Source organism: Fopius arisanus, unplaced genomic scaffold (genome assembly GCF_000806365.1).
Source record: "Fopius arisanus strain USDA-PBARC FA_bdor unplaced genomic scaffold, ASM80636v1 scaffold00016, whole genome shotgun sequence".
NCBI classification, from domain to species: Eukaryota; Metazoa; Arthropoda; class Insecta; order Hymenoptera; family Braconidae; genus Fopius; species Fopius arisanus.
In genome coordinates this window covers 431,846-448,781 of record NW_011887755.1, presented here as the reverse complement: position 1 = coordinate 448,781, position 16,936 = coordinate 431,846, and the positions used below count along the sequence as shown (strand labels likewise).

At 39.1% G+C, this 16,936-nt stretch overlaps 1 protein-coding gene across 2 annotated transcripts; it reads left to right on the top strand.

The window, feature by feature from the left end:
* Positions 1–5,764: 5,764 nt before the first annotated feature.
* tup (LIM1_Isl and LIM2_Isl domain-containing protein tup) lies at positions 5,765–16,842 on the top strand. Of its 2 annotated transcripts, none has more exons than XM_011300076.1 (6): positions 5,765–6,557; positions 12,156–12,342; positions 12,744–13,048; positions 14,979–15,280; positions 15,455–15,661; positions 15,767–16,842. In XM_011300076.1, the coding sequence occupies exons 1-6, from the start codon at positions 6,440–6,442 to the stop codon at positions 15,992–15,994; spliced, it is 1,347 nt and encodes a 448-aa protein (XP_011298378.1). In that variant the 5' UTR covers positions 5,765–6,439; the 3' UTR covers positions 15,995–16,842. The 2 variants fall into 2 exon arrangements, with proteins under 2 accessions (XP_011298378.1, XP_011298377.1); XM_011300075.1 differs by having other exon boundaries at positions 15,440–15,661.
* Positions 16,843–16,936: the final 94 nt, after the last annotated feature.

Here is a 16,936-nt window from a genome sequence, read left to right as displayed (position 1 = left end):
ATTTTGATTGTGTAGTTTGACAACTCTTGAGTGAATGTTTTTAATTCATTAAATAAATAATTTTCAAAGCGCATCGCCGAAATGCAATCCGAAAGTTCATTCAATAATCAAAGCCAAATTTGAATATGATTTTTTTTTATACCAAAATTACCAGACGTCAGTCTGTCTAAATTAAAAATGATAAAATAGTGACGATGAAAGGGAATTCGAACTTTCTGTCGCAATATCGACGTGCCCGACCACTCGAATCATTCGATATATCGTGACAGTCCGAATATCGATCCTATAAAACTATCATGCACGCGTTGTAAAATTGCAAGACGGGTGAATGACAGAAATTGAAAATACGCGCTATAAATTCCGGATACGCGCAAGGAAAAAATAATTTCACTCGTGTACTGAATTTTATCATACGAAACCCTAAAAGTTGTAATTCATATCGAACAAATTTTATTTTTTATTTTTTTCTATTTTTATATTTTTGGATTAGTATGTATTAAAATTGTAATACATTTTGCAATTGCAATACATTTTTTATAATAACATTTGTTATTTTTTATAATACATATAGTCCTCAATGTTGCGGTAATTTAACCGTTTATATAGAATTTTCGTAACATTACAAAAAATTTGAAGACATATGTAATAATTTTTCATTGTACTTTTGTATCAATGCATTTCTGTTAATTGAGAGCAGTTTTATTAATTCAATCGTTTCCCTTCTCTCGCATATAAAAAGAGTAAATTACGGCGCAGTCATATAATTTAATAGCACCCAATGAAATCCTGAGCGATGACACACTATGGTAGATAGTTATACCTAAATGGCCTCAATCGGCTCTTTTATAATGACAGGGGCCTGCTGGCAAGAGCGACACAATGCGTGTCCAAATCAGCTACCGGATCTAGAAGACTACTCTTTTACCTTTTGTCTTCCATCTAAACCCGGTTCCCCAATGACACGGGGAATTCCACATCGGCGCCGATAAACCATTCAAGCGAACAGTCAGTGAAGAATATTGAAACTAAATTCTATAACTGCCCAATCTACATTCTATATTTTTTTTAATACTACATAATAATGATATATTTATTGAGATAATACATGAATTTGTTCAATCAATTTTTCGGATGAATCGGGAATTTGAATGGAATCTCCTAAAATATCTCCATCGGAAATCAAACGAACGGAAATTGCTAAAATGATCCATTATCAAATTTAAAGCCTCCATTAGTCCAAGATAATGGAGGTTTCATCCTCGATTCATGGAAATGATTTCCAACTGAAATTGTTAATGTTCTTAGTGGAATGAAATTTTGTTGAGGTTTAACAACTTGATCCCGACAATGCGAGAGATGATATGAAGTTGATTATTAAAAAAGAATTATTCAAAAGTATCAGACGAAAAACGTCACATTAAGATTTCGTGGATGAAAGGAATTCCGCAGGATGTAATCTGTAAATCTTTGACTGAAGGATTCATTCAGTGGGCATTTTGATACATCTTTTGAAGAAGGGCCCACCCCAGGCCCATTGTAAATAGACACGTTGTAACTCCTGACACATCCCTCCTGGTGGATCCCTGAGAATGCAGGTGTGTTTTGTGGCTCGTGGGTCCAGTGCCACCTCCTCACGGATCAAAAGATTGCCGACTTTTTATATTTGTTCATCGGCATTCTCACCAGAGAGAAAATAAAAGATAAAATACAAGACACTCCGATGGATTAAATTCAGAGTCAGTCATTATCGAATAATCCTTGCACTCTATCACCTCTCACTTATTCAATAAATTGTCCAAAGCAACAATTTCAGTCATTACATCGATTCTCACCACTCTCCACCTGAATAATTCGATCAATCGTGTCAAGACCACGCGTCATCAAACGCAAGACTTCCATTTCGATATAATAATTTAATTGTTATCAATTTTCAAGGAATGACCGGTCTGAGGGAAATTCAATTGCATCATGGAGACCCAGGAATTTTCCTACCCCTCTACTCGCACTTTATCCAGTAATTCTATTTTTCCCCCAATAAGAGAGAGACGTAATGAAATTATTATTCTTTTTCCTCCTTTCATTTTCCATAGAACACGTGGAAATGGAGACCAATGCCTGTCTCGTATAGACTTGCGCGGATGTGCGGTATCGATCCTCGGGGCCTTTCCCGGGCTTGGCTGACACCCCTTGAAAATACATACACAACTGACTGAAAAAAAAATATCATCACGATCATGTTCACCAATTTCTCCCCAACCCTCCCCCAACGAGCATCACCCAACGAGCATCCTCCAACCGAAAATTAATCCAAAAATCATAAACCTTGGAAAATCCCGCGAAATGCCCTGTCTCCAAAAAACCACCCATCAGGCTTTAAAAAAAAATTTTCAAAATGTAAAACAGGCCCCAGCACCACCCAAAACATCATGTTAACCAGGACAATCATTAGAGCCGCAGATGACGAGTTGGAGTTGTCCTCTACCCAAATAGACAAAAATTTGAGGATTACCCTTGTGAAATGACAAGGGGTGGAAGATTTTCTAAAATGCATCGAGAACGTCCAGAAATGAGTGTAAAAGAGGTTGGTGTGTCGTTTGGTCGTGAATAGAGGATAAAAGTAGAATGAAACTCGTGGACCAACAGAGATGAAACTATAAGATGATACTGAGAAGATGAGAAGAATGGACAACTGGAGGGAACCAAGAAGGATAAAGAGGGAGTGAGGGGATGGGAGGGTATGCGAGGGGGTGAAGGAAGGTTGTGAGGAGGTTGATGGGGAGAAGCTTTTAGCCAAGGGAGATGGTGCCGAGATAACGGGGCAACCGGAGTGCAGAGTGCGCCGACAACGGCGCGCACGCTTTGGCCCCTTTTAATACACATTGGAGCGATTTTCAACAGACACACACAACATTCCTCCATGAGAATATACACCTTTTAGTATTCACCACACAAACTCACCATTACCAAAAGACACCACCAGAGACTCCAATAAGATAACGAGATACTCTGAAAAATTTACTTGTACTTCTGAATAATCAAATAATGCAGATGATTTCGAGAATGATTTTCAAGTTCAAAGTTGTTGAATCCTGAAGTGCCCCCTCAAATCCCTCCCATCCCCATCTTTTTACCTGTACCCCTTCCGCCCTCATCCGTAGACAGTGATAATGGTATCTAAATCGGTGGATATGTTACCAGAATCAGTGCTCACTATGTTCACAATCTCAGAGTAGAAACAGATACCAGGAGAATCAGAGGAATTTTCTGATATCGGTATCCTCTCATGTTCAGCTTTTTTTTTTTATTTACGACACTCCTCTACTGTGCGATGAGTAATGCTAGGAAAATGTCAAGCTCGTGCGTTACGTAAATGGTGATGCACCAAAGGAAAAAGTTGAAACGCCTGTAAAAATTCTTTTGAAGGTACTTAGGTAGGAACTGTCCCCCGACGGATACCCACACTGAGATCGTAAAGACTGGCGCCATCAAAACTCATAGTATCCATTACATCTTTTTCATCTTCAAACGGAACTCATATATCTGGGTGACAAAAAAAAAGAAAACAAAATTGCCCACTATTTTTGGTGAGTCTTCCACTGGAGTATCTTTTGTTCGATGTTTGATACTGCAATGAGGGATGGATAGATGACAGCATTGCGGTTTCATTTGTACCTTTGGCGGTGGATCCGATAATTTATGAGTTTACCTGCCTCAAATCGCAGGCATGAACTGGGGAATCGAGACACTGTCGCGGGTGAACGCGGGTGAACGTGATTTTATTTTTATTTTTATTTTTTTTTTTGTGAAACTCATCTCCAGAAGTTATCAGGTCTGGAGACCTCCCTGGGGTGGCATAAGAAGGTCGTCCTTATCGTCGAGATGTGTACGCACCTAGTGACCGGAAGATCAGTATCGTTTTCTTCGTTGGGTGAATCGGAGCGGAAGCCTAAGTCGAAGACACCTTGGATTAGGATAACACAGGTGTAGGGATTATCCTTCAGCCCTAGCTATACGAACTTATTTCTGCAACTGGAGAACTCGACAAACAGGACAAATTCGAGAATGCCCTGTTTTACTCCATCTTCACGTAATATTCGAGGGATTAGTTCTTATGTTTCACCTTTGGTGATGGGGGGGGGTGAGTTAAGTCTACCTGGAATCAACCCCTAATTTTTTAGAGGTATTGAGCATATTTTACTGGAGCACTTCAAGTTTTTAGAAATTGCATATTCACGAGGAAAATTGAAGTTGAAATGTTATTTTTACGTTCATCATTTGAATAAATTTGAAGTTCATATTTTTGGCATTCGGATAGACAAATAAAAAACAAATTTTCCCCATTGTACAAATGCTTGTTTACGGGGATTGAGAGAAAATTAGGGGTTTAAAATTAGGGAAGTTCCCCTGAGATTAGGACGAAAATCTGCCGATCCAGCGCCTTCTAAAATCTAGGTGAAACCCACAAGATCGTCGTTCACACGAAAAACCCCACAATTAACCATTTCCCCGGGATTGACTAAATTTACTCGGTACATTGATTTTTTTTTCCCCGATGAAAATCCCTGTACCAGAAATTTCAGTCATTGATTCTTTCCGGTGGAGCTCCAAGTACCAGAATCCGGAGGCACTTCATCGAGAGCATCTGGAAGTCCCTGATATCTTTGTCGGCGGTGTTTTTCTTCCTATAAGAGCCTTCCTCCGGTAGCATCTTCATTTCTTGCACCAATTTTTTTTTTTGCTCCTATGGACTTCGAGATTTCGGGGATTCCCATTGAAAATCACTGGGGAGTGTCACACGACTAAAGACCGCGTTTCTTTCTTTTTCTTAAAAAAAAAAAAAAAAAACGAGACAAGAGTGAGTACTATTGAGGCGTGAATATTTTCGAAGGCGAAAAAAAGAGCAGTCGGGGGTTTTATTGCGCTCGGTTTGGTTGAGGCACATTTTAGTTACCAATTGCGCTTAGTGAAAAAAGGTGTGCGCTTTCTCGTCGGATTAGGGACTTTTCACTCAACCGTGCACGATTTTTCTACCTCCGCGTGCATTTCAAACGTGTCACTGGATTTTATCTCGAACTTCGAAGCAGATGTGGAGGAAAAGAAATGAGACATGTGACACCAAAAAATGAAAAACAATTCAATAATAATTCAATACACGATTAAAATCAGGGTATTAAAATTGCGGGAAAATTCCAAATGCAAATGACGAGACGAAAAACATAAAATCAGCTATGCAAAAAAAAAAAAAACTGATTTTCCCGAATGGTGAGATCACTGCAAAAATTCAACGCTAAACCGAAGAAATTCGTTAAAAAATACGAAACCAATGCCACGGTCTCTAGAATCCGGAGATCGATCTCAGCCGAACGGAGGAAAAAATAAAAAAAATGCGTAAATAAAATGGTAAAAATTGATAGTGAAGTAACGAGAGTAAAAAAAAAGATGCGTTACCAACGTCGAGTTGTAGGTGGACTGTGGAGGTGGATGAAGGTGGTGGTGGGAATCGATTAGGGTGTCGGCCATTTTGTTGGCGTATCTGGTGTAGGATCCAATGGGATACAGCGGAGGCGTGGAGGTAGACGGTTGTCGAGGGGAAAGCCAAATCTCTTCTTCCCCATCCCCCCGCAAAAGAGAGGGGCTTAAATGTTATAACTATGAAGAGTAGAGAAACACGAGAGCCGTAGGTGGAGGGGTAAACGCATGAGTGAGAGAGAAGAGACTTGTACGAGGGGAGAAATCGAGGAATAGTCAGTGCCTCTTCGGGCCCCGCGTCGTCAGCATCGTCGGGGTTGCTCCATCCAATAATATACACAACAACTCCACGCAATATCCCTTAAACAACCAGTTATTATTTATTATAAAAAAAAAAAAATCTAAAGAAAAAACGGTTTTGTGACATCAACTAGTACTACTCCCCATCCCCAGCAAAACACCAAATCCTATCGAAGCAATGAAAATAATTATTTGAAAATTATTTTTAAAATTTTAAACAGTCACCAATTGGTTGAATTATTCGTGTCTTTCTATTGGAAGTATGAGGTGAGTCCCCGGTGATTTTTTTTTTATACTGAAAACGGAGCCCAATGGTGGATTATGAGGGCCCGAAGATGACAGCTCAAATGGCAATGGCAAATGGTGATGATTAATTGATCGATTCAACCATGATCTCAACCAAGGATGATTTAATCGTGTGCGAGTTTGACGTTTTGCGATAACGAATAACGGATCGAACGGGGTTCGATTTATTGGTTACAGATATTCGTTGGGGTTTTTTTTTTTGTGTGGATAAAATGAAGAAATTAATTGGATAATAGATATTCGAATTGAAGTTCAAGTGAAGTGATATTTGGTACTGGAGTGATTTGAGTACTTGGACGATAAGACGAAAGAGATCGGCGCTTAGCGTCGTTGCAACGGACCCAAAATAGGGGGCTCCAGCGTAATGCAGAGAACGGGTCCGATCGGAGGGCCCGGACACATTGGCCTCCAGGGCCCACCCAGGAGTGTCAAAATATCACCGATTAAGGTGCAGGACGAACCCATTGACCCTATTTCACAAAGTAAGTGCTTCCACTTCATTAATCCCCTCATTACATATCATTTTAATTTTTCTTCAAATAATTATCGGCATCAAATCGGTCACAAAAGTCATGTCTTTCGGGACCCCAATTGAAGAGTGAGGGCTGTGCAATTGTAACGAATCCGATTTTCTCAGCTGATTCTGTCTGTCAATATGTCACCATTACTCAATTATTAAGTTGGCGGAATATATAATGAAGACAATCGAGTAATTGTCAGTCATCTCAGCATTCAGGCACTGAGCTTTTTTTAGAAGAATCTGAATCATTCGAGATTTCACTTAATTTTCGCCAGATCCAAGTGACGAACTACTTCCATTGTGGAGAAATACGAATATTCATAGAAAATTCAGATTTGCAAATTCTTCATATTCCACCTATCCAAAAAATACCAATAAAAAAATTTGAGGAATTCAATCAGTACCCACAACTTTCATCTGCAAATGGATCTCGATTGATCCTTGCCAATGATTAATTTCCCTTCGCAATAGAAAAAATCAATCGCTATTTCAATTCACGCTCAATAAATTAACCATGGCGATCCTCTATTTTTCTTTATTTCCCCGAAGTACCGTCCTCATCATTACCCGATTACTGCAGATGTTCTCGTCGTTGGATTACGAGATACTTTAACGTATCCCCCCCCCCTTTCCCTTTATGTCACGGTATACAAAATACACACACAAACATCATTGAAACCCGTCGGCAATGATCCAAGCGTATGATGTATGAAAAAGAGTGAGAGAAGGGTAGCGGGTGCCACTGGAGTAGGAAAAAAGATTGTCCCCCCCTCTGGACCCCCTGATGTGGGATGTTGGGGTGCACAGACTCGATTGAATTATCATGAGTGTTTGCGGAGCGGCGGCCTGCAATTGAATTAGGCCTACGCTTCTGCCATTCCTTTTTCCTATCCCCCGGATTCGCATCACTGACGGCAAGTTATCTTCTCCCACCAAAAAAAAAAAAAAACTCTCAAATTTCACCCAACACCAAATGAAATTTTCCTACGGTTTTCCGTCCCCAGCCGGCATTTCTACTCCTTCATTTATCCCTCATTTTCTATTGCGAATAAATATCTATTTTCAGATAATTCGCGATGAAATTGATCCGCTTATTCAATTAGTCATATCCTATTAATAAGACATTAAATTAATTACAACGAATTAATATCAATGTGTTATTGGATTATGGTATTAGATAAACAAACACATTTGTTAACTTTCAGAAATGGTTGTTAATTTTGGATATCTTTAAGACTTGAGAGACAGGGGGTACTTCACAGAATGAATATCATGATCAGGCGTGCCGAATCAGGGTTTGATCAAACAAAACGGATTAGTAATTGATAACCGAAATTAAAGATATAAAATAACAAATTAATCATTTTTTTACATTATATTTACTCGATAAAAATTTCACCAATTATACTCTTGATAACAACAATAATAAGTCGATAATCAAATTATTTAATTCAAGCACACGTGATCCGAAATTGATCCGAATAATTGCTGGAAGCACAACTTCGGGTCAGGTTGACCTGATCAGACCTGATGATCAGAATCTGATTCGAATCATTGCAGGTGGACGAATCTCAATTTAAATTCAGGCCCGCCATATCAGAACCTGATCAGAGTAGTACGGATCAGATTGGGTAAATCGAAGATTAATCAATTTCTTATCAAGTTCTGCCTGATCAGTTGCACTGACCACCGCCATATCAAGTTCTGATCAGACCTCAGGCTCGACTGACATAATTTCCACTCGGTTTGATTCTACAACCAAGGGAAATCCCGAAGAATGTGGCTATAATTTATCCTCACTTAAATGAGAAAGTAAACCTTAGGAAGAGTGAATTTTGTACCCCGAGGAAATCCCCGAAAACTAACATGTGTTATAATTACTCAGAGCTGAATGAATCGTTGCAAGGTGAAAATTATTTATGACAATTGCCTGGGTAAAATCAACGGGGTGATTTATTGTTGAGCGTTTTACGATAGTCCCCAAATAACTTGATTAGTAATGTCTACGGTATCATATACCTTTTGAAGGGATCTCTCTTCTTTTTTTTTTTTTATTCAAACGAAACATGGACACTAATGATTATGGATCCAGTGAGGGTTGGCCCATTGGGTTTGTCCTCGATAGTTCTATGATGGTGAAAATAATACTGGCGCCGGTGGTCGCCGAGGATACGAGATACTTGGGGCTTTTACAATCTGAGTATTACGAGCTGAGGGATACAGCCGGTCCGGCGCCTCCTGGACTTTTTCCGGGAGGAAATAGTGGGGAGAGCGAGAGAGAAAGATGCTGATGACCAAACGGGGCACGTCAACGACACTTGGGTTTAATTTTTGAAGGAAACCCAATAAACCCGGGGATATAACTTTCCTCACCTATTGCGGTGAACTCATTGACTGTTAAAACGAGCCTTTAATTGCGCATGGTCAACTCATTGTTCTCAATAACAATAAATATGACAGCTTCAAATTCCGCTATTTTACCAATCGACGATTTCACGAGGGAGTGATAAATAAATATTGAAGATTCACTGGATCAGAATTATATTGCTTTCACTGAAAATTAATGGCGAAACTATACTGCATCGAGAAAAAAAAATATTGGCGACATTGTTTGACTGTTGGAATGATTTATCATCGAATTATTCCTCGACTCGTTGGATCACTCGATAACACTCGTGATTGAGATCCCTGACGAACTCTCGATATAAGAAAATAAAAGATGAATAAAGAGTAGCTCCGAATGTCTAAGTTTAGGACGTGTATCACGCAGAGGAGCGGACCAAATGAACTTCTCCTCTTTCCTCACCCGTCTGTTATCCCTCTGGAGGACAAAATTTATGTAGGTGTTGGATGGTAGCTTTTATCAGCACGCCGGCATTCCTGTGCGTCGAAACTGGCGCCCCGACGTCGCCAAAGAGCAGGTTCTAATTCGTGAGTCAGTTTTTCGAAGCAGTTTTCGAAACACTCCCTCACGTCTCATGCGCTCCTTTTTTTTTCGACATGAGGCCCTCGTTTGGCCCCCGGGACTTTAATCTTTAAACATTTTCCTCTGGATTTTTTCACCCAATCTTCCCCGGATCCAACGACTCGCTTTATCTACGTATTTTTTTTATTCCATCCAGAGTGAATTAGCACCTCAGCAGGACTAGATTCTCTTCACTATTTTCATGGTGATATTTTTTTTTATTGAAGTACTTGCCAGTCTGCCATTGTCAATAAAATTTTCATTGAAAAATTTCAATCACAGAGGACTGTAACCTAATTACTCAACCAATTGAATAATTCACTCAGGCCTGACAAATTAGCATGCGGAGTTAATTTACGAAATTTTGATTACAATCTTGGGAATCAACGGTAGTCGTTGGCTGTGGGTCTCATCACCTGATCGTGTCGCGATACTGTCCTCATCTTGATCGCGGTGGGAGGGCCCCATGAACATCTTGAAGTCAATAAACCGGTGAAAAATTAAAGTGAAAATCGAGAGTAAAGTTAAAATTGGTCATTTTATATTTCCAAATGTTTCAGCGTTGTACCTATTAAATTTATTCAGGGGTTGTATAAATGGAAATGGAAAATAATTAGCGGAGGTGTTAATGAAATACCGATGGTACGCGTGGAACAAGGAGTCGGCGCCTCTGAACTGCCAACGCAGACAATCCTGACACGCGGCACGGCGCCGACTCAACACCAACCCCTCCACTGCATATGGTCTTATTTATTTTTATTCCATTTGACTCTATCAAAATTATTCCCAACCACATGTGCCCAATACCGACCCTCTCATTACATTATTTTGCAAAGAAAAAAAAATTCGCATAAATCCATTGGAAAATTCACATCGAAACTCGATCAATGACTATAAAGAATTTATAAACATGAATTAGACTAAAACCGCGGAAATCGATGGATTTGTATTTTTATCCGGTAGACACATCTATTAATAGCCTTTTAATTATCCGCATCTAGTCGTGAATAGAGAGCAATGGTTAATGATCTAATAGTTCAATCACTTTATAACAAAAAAAAATATTGTAACTTTATCAGCACGGAGGAACTAATCAAGACTAATCAGAACTAATCAGGACTAATCAACGCCTGTTAACAGCACTCACCCCCTTCTTATAAACGAGTGACAGGTGTAATAATCCCACGACTATTACCATGATTTTTTCCTCTCTCAGGTTTGAGTAATCTCAGGTGAGATTTCCACGCAGCGTTTTGAAATTCTCGTTATTCATCAGGATGCAATAATTTATATTTTTTAAGGCTCACATTCCATTAAGGAATTGCTAATTTATAGAATTTATCCTCTTCGAGCGTAATAAAATGAAATTCTATTTGAATAGTGGTTTTTCAACAAGGAGAGGAATGAATCTCGGTACCACCGGCGTTGAAAGAGGTAAACGCGTGAGATTTTTAGGTTCTCTCCTCTCGTTGCACGTTTTACAAGTCACATCGGCGGGAGGAAACAAGGTGGACTTGCCGCGCGGACACCGGTACACTCGTGAAAAAATAAAATTAAAAAAAAAACAAGGGGAAAAGGGAGAAAGAGGGAAAAGGGGGTTACGTCTGGGAGGGAGCGAGAGACAACGATAAAGGGAGATAGGATTGGAACGGCAAGGTCGGCGGTGATCAAAGACATTGGGAGTCGTCCGAGTGTTATGTGCGTCCTTAGGTGTACATTTAGTTTCAACCTCTTATTTTTTTTTTTTTTCTTCACCGCGACTCCAAATTATCCCAGCAATGTAAACAAAACAAACTGAACAAATACTCCCCGATTTTGGACTCGGATTTTCCGTTGAAAATAATATCCAACAAGTGACCTTTCACCAAACTCCGATCAGCTGATTAATTCGGTCATTTAAATCCCTCATTTTTCAATTTCAATAATGTAAAATTAAATGATGTATGTAATATTTAATTTGGAAATGGAGCAATTGAAATTACTCACACCAATTGTAATATTTATCGGTATTTATCGATCAATTTAACTCGTTACAGGCGATGCGATAAAAATGCAACAATGTGAAACGATCGTCTGAAAATCACCACCGATTTTTGTCAACAGAATTTTAATCCTCGTATATTAACGCGAATAGCTGCTCCTGTGTCTCAGTAATTCCTCTAACCGTTTGAAATTTATAGTTTCATGTTTTCGATCGGCATAAAGAGGGATAAACTAAAGAGTGAATCTTTAACGACTGCGCTCGCGCGCTGGATTCGATATACACTTGAAAACCCGTTGGGATTCTGGGCGGAGTCAAACGCCTCCCCATGTTCAATTCTCTCTCTACCCCTCATTCATCTCTCTCTCTCTCTCGCCTGGATGTTGTACCGCCTACCCCGAACACGCCCATCCTTTACAACCGCGAGACAACCATCTGCGATTTTTTACCCGTTTGTTAAACCACAAAAAACAAAAAATTGCACGAAAAACCAAAGAAAAAATATTAAATTCCATCACGTTCAAAATTAAAAACCATGAAATTTTTGTAATGATGTATGCATTGCAGGAGTCAGGTATCCATTAACTCATTAATCATTGATTGGCATTTTGCAGAGGTGAAGAGCTCGTTGTGTGTTGGATGCGGTGGCTGGATCCACGATCAATGGATTTTACGAGTAGCACCAGATCTTGAATGGCATGCTGCATGCCTCAAGTGCGCTGAGTGCCAACAATTTTTGGACGAACGATGTACATGTTTCGTTAGAGACGGAAAGACCTACTGTAAACGAGATTATACGAGGTTTGTAATGACACATTTCTCCATAAATTCACAATAACAGAATAATTTGTCCATATTGTCAATTGAGAGATGAAAAAATAAATCGAAGCGGAATGAAAAATCGAGCGGATTACGTCAGTGTCAAAATTCCAATAAACAATGTGCGGGGATTGTTTTGAAAATAAGCAGTGAGGGACATGGGGTAATGTTTATTTAAATGGATTCGTCACACCGGGACATTCGGTATCCGGCTGACACGAGAGAAAAAGCAAAAAAAAAAAAAAAATCTAACGAGGGTGAAAAGAAAGTCAAGGAGTTTGTTGATTTTTGTCGACTCTGTCTGAAGAATAAAAAAATGTGAAACCCTAGATGAACTTTTCTATGAAATCACCCCAAGTACTGATTCTCACGATTATTTACAGATTATTTGGAACCAAATGTGACAAGTGTAGTCAATCCTTCAATAAGAACGACCTAGTGATGCGAGCAAAGACGAAAATATATCACAAGGAGTGCTTCAGGTGTTCAGCCTGCATGAGAAAGCTTGAAACTGGAGATCAATTTGCCCTGAGGCACGATGGTCTGTTCTGCCGGCATGATCATGACATCTTAGAGAGTGGAAAATTCTGTACAGGCGCTGTTGACAGCGCAGGTAATGAGAACAACAACAATGCAACCCTTACGAACAATAATCATCACTTAGGAGCAAACGACGCATCGCTATCCGGTAAGATAATAAATATCCAATGAATTTATCAAAATTTTATACAATTCCCACTGATTTCCCAAGAGTTTCGAGCAAATAAAACCGAAAATCATAGAGTGAATTGACATGAGCATTCTGACACGGTCAAATAATTTGCGTTAAATAACCCATGAATCCCCTCCCCATCAAGGGATTGCGCTCGAATGAGCAAATTTATGAAGAGGGTAGTTACAATCCCAGTAGCAACAACAAAAGGGTCAGTGGATGTTGCGTTAGGATCTTCACATGCGTAATTACGTGTTGATAATTGGAAGCTCTTAAGCTTCTCCAACTTGAGCCTTTCATACCCCGCACTTATGCCCACATTCACTGGGATTAATCGGACTTATCACGGTCTCAAAACTCAAAATGACAAGTGCAAATTCCGAGAGGCATTAATTGACGGGTACAATTGTTTATGCACGCCTACCAGCTACATACGGTAGCCCTTTTCTCATTCACCACCCCAGTGTTTATTACGCTCATTGAAACGTATGTATTCACGTGTGTATTTCATTTATGACATCTCAAATTTTCTTAAACATGTGTGCATCACGTCTGTGTACGGTTAGGATTTGTTAACTTTAGTGTATGTTGGGGTCTTTACAGCCTCAAGGAAGGTGTCAAATGTGACACCAACTTGCCAACTACTGTAGCACACTTGGACGCACGACTTTGCCTCTTCCTTTTTCAAACACCTCTTGTTTATTTTTTATCATCCGAGATTTCACTGATATTCCAATGGGATCATCTTTATTGAAACAACTCTTATCACGACTTTGTTAATTAATATTGTACGCTTACCGATCATTTAATCGGTTTGGATAGTTCTATTTGGAGTTGGTCCCGATTATTTTCGTCTTTTTTTTTTTAGCAATTATCGATAATCAAATAAAATCGGAAAGATGGTATCGATGATTATCAGGATTGTTGAGATTACGTTGGAGTGGAAAACGATATCTTGGTGATCCACGTTTACCGAGTGAAATGTACGTTTTGGTATATCTGTTTGACCGAGATACCTATAGCGACATTCAGGGTTTGACATCAAAGGCTAATACCGCGCGCCTTCTCCTTTCAAAATACACCGCGCACCCAAGCCACTCGAGATTCAACTACACGAGTGGAATCCACTTCGAATCCACATGCTGTTTTTATTTTAAACAAATAAAAACGTATAAAAACAAAAAGGAGAACAACTCCATGTTTGTCTTTTGTGCTTTGATAATTTTCTCCAATCGCTCTCCCCTTTCGTCACAGAAGAAAATACAAAAAATCTATAATTTTCCAATCCCTCAAATCTTGCCCCAATATTTTTCCATTTTTTCCCCAATGTTGGGCCTCCAAATTTCGTCGCCCTTTTTTCACTGGTAAAACGTGCGCACGTCTTGGGGCGATTATTTGGTTAAGACCTGCACAAAACGAGAGATAAGCTCCACGGATTTCATTTACTCCTTGAAATTTTGTCTTCTCTCTTTTCACGTTCTCATCCTCTTTCTCGTCGTCTCTCCTGATTTTTTGTCCATCCTGTTCTTCACTTCTGTTTTCACCGAAGGTAAATAGTCGAACACGAAGTTTCCGCAGTCTGCACGCAAGCCTATGGCCAAAGAGCAAGGTGATTCTATACACACATATACCTGGACATCGTTCGAACCGACTGGTTTTATACTTTTTTGGTTGCGTTCTCCACCAAAGTTATGCCAAGAGATGCGTCCTCAACGTCTCATTTGCATTTATGGCTGTCGTTTAGACATGCGAAAGTAATTCATGGAATACTAGTCATCGGGAAGAAAGAAAAAAAAAACGTGAAAAAAATGAAATTTCATTGCACAAGGAACATCCAGGAAGATTGACTATTTTTTATCCAATTGATTACACCAATTGATGTGTTGAATATTCTTCTCGCCAATAGATTCTGGATCGGAGAGTGGATCGCACAAGACCGGGGTTGGACCAAGAGGATCTAGTGGTCATAAGAGTGGAGGTGGCTCCGATGGAAAACCAACGAGAGTACGAACGGTCCTCAATGAAAAACAATTGCACACATTGAGAACGTGTTATGCAGCTAATCCAAGACCCGATGCTCTCATGAAAGAGCAGTTGGTCGAGATGACAAGTCTAAGCCCGAGAGTCATCAGAGTGTGGTTCCAGAACAAACGTTGCAAAGACAAAAAGAAGACAATTGCAATGAAACAACAGATGCAGCAGGAAAAGGTATAACAAAAATAATTCAGCTATTTGATATTTAAGAGAATCTGAGAATATTCTTTTACTACCCTATTATTTCCACATTCCGTTCGACTACGGAATTTTATATACCATTTTTATCGTGTATTTTATCGATTGTATCTGAGAAGGTCTAACATTACGAAGTACTCTGGGTTTCAGGATGGCAGAAAACTGGGCTTCGGTGGTATGCATGGTATTCCAATGGTAGCCAGCAGTCCTGTGAGGCATGAGAGTCCAATTGGTATGACTCCCCTTGAGGTACAAGCGTATCAACCACCGTGGAAAGCACTTTCTGATTTTGCCCTACACACTGATCTCGACAGAATGGATCCCAATGCGCCGTCATTCCATCACCTCGTCTCTCAGGTATTTCATTTATTAATGACAATCAATTGACATGTTCTCAATTGTTATTCATATCTTTGCCCACCAATTTCAATTTCATTGCAATGAATATTTTAATTTTGACAGATGCATGGATATGACATACATGGGGGTCCACCTCCTCAATTATCTCAACCTGGAATGCTGGGGGGTCCAATGAATGATGGGGTCGGTGGTGGTCCACTGCCACCACCTGGACCACATCATCCTGTCGGTGGTCCAGACATGGGTCAACATCCAGATAGTACAGACAGCTACGTTACCTATTTAGAGAGTGACAGTGATTCCTTGCATCACGACACCGGGAGTCCCTAGTTTCATCCTCTAAATATACCGTGTACATAGTAGACCTTTCAATCCAAGTAATTTATCATTTCAGCGAAACGTGACTGAATTTAAAAAATCGACACCTTCTCATTTCACCGTTACCATTTAAAGAAAATTATCATTCTTCTCAGACGTCGGAATATTGAAAATTGTAATATGTAAATTACCGTCGGGATGTATTCGAAATGTGAAAGCCTGAGGGAGACGATATAAAAAGAAACGGTTGGAAGTAACAGAAAGAAGTAGATACGATAATTGCGTGAATGGTGAATGACGTTGTAATATAATTAATGCTACATGCAATCGTTAATGAGTGCAACATGAATCAAGTGGACTTGAGAGTCGAGAGAAGACAGTTATTCTCCATTTTTTTTCCATTCAATACCAAAGTATGATGCAAAATGTGTAAAACAAATTGATATGAAGGAACAAAAAATGAAATATGAATTTTCTCTGTAAATATAGTACAATTGTTTGAGATTTCTAGAGATCAAAGAGGTGAATTCATTTCATACGTCATCGGAAGAGTTTATTATTATCGTACTGTAATACGATCCCCGTATTTTGGATGTTTGTATAAAAATTGAAATTCGTTATACTTATTATATATATGTATATACATATACTTATAATATATATAATAAGTCACTCTTGTGTATGTACGTTATAAAGTTGTGACAAAAAAAAAATTCTGGAGATAAAGCAATTTGGATGTAAAATTGAGTTTCAATGCATTATCCGACAAATTTTCTGTTTTCATTCATTATGGACGAATATTTGAATTTCTACGATATTTCTATACCAGCACGAGTGTATGTAATAAAAATCGAGACTAACAAAACCAATCTTATTTCTGTATTTATTTGATTTTTACCACTGGATCATTGTTAATAAATAATTGATAACAGAAAGTAATTTAGGATTTATCAA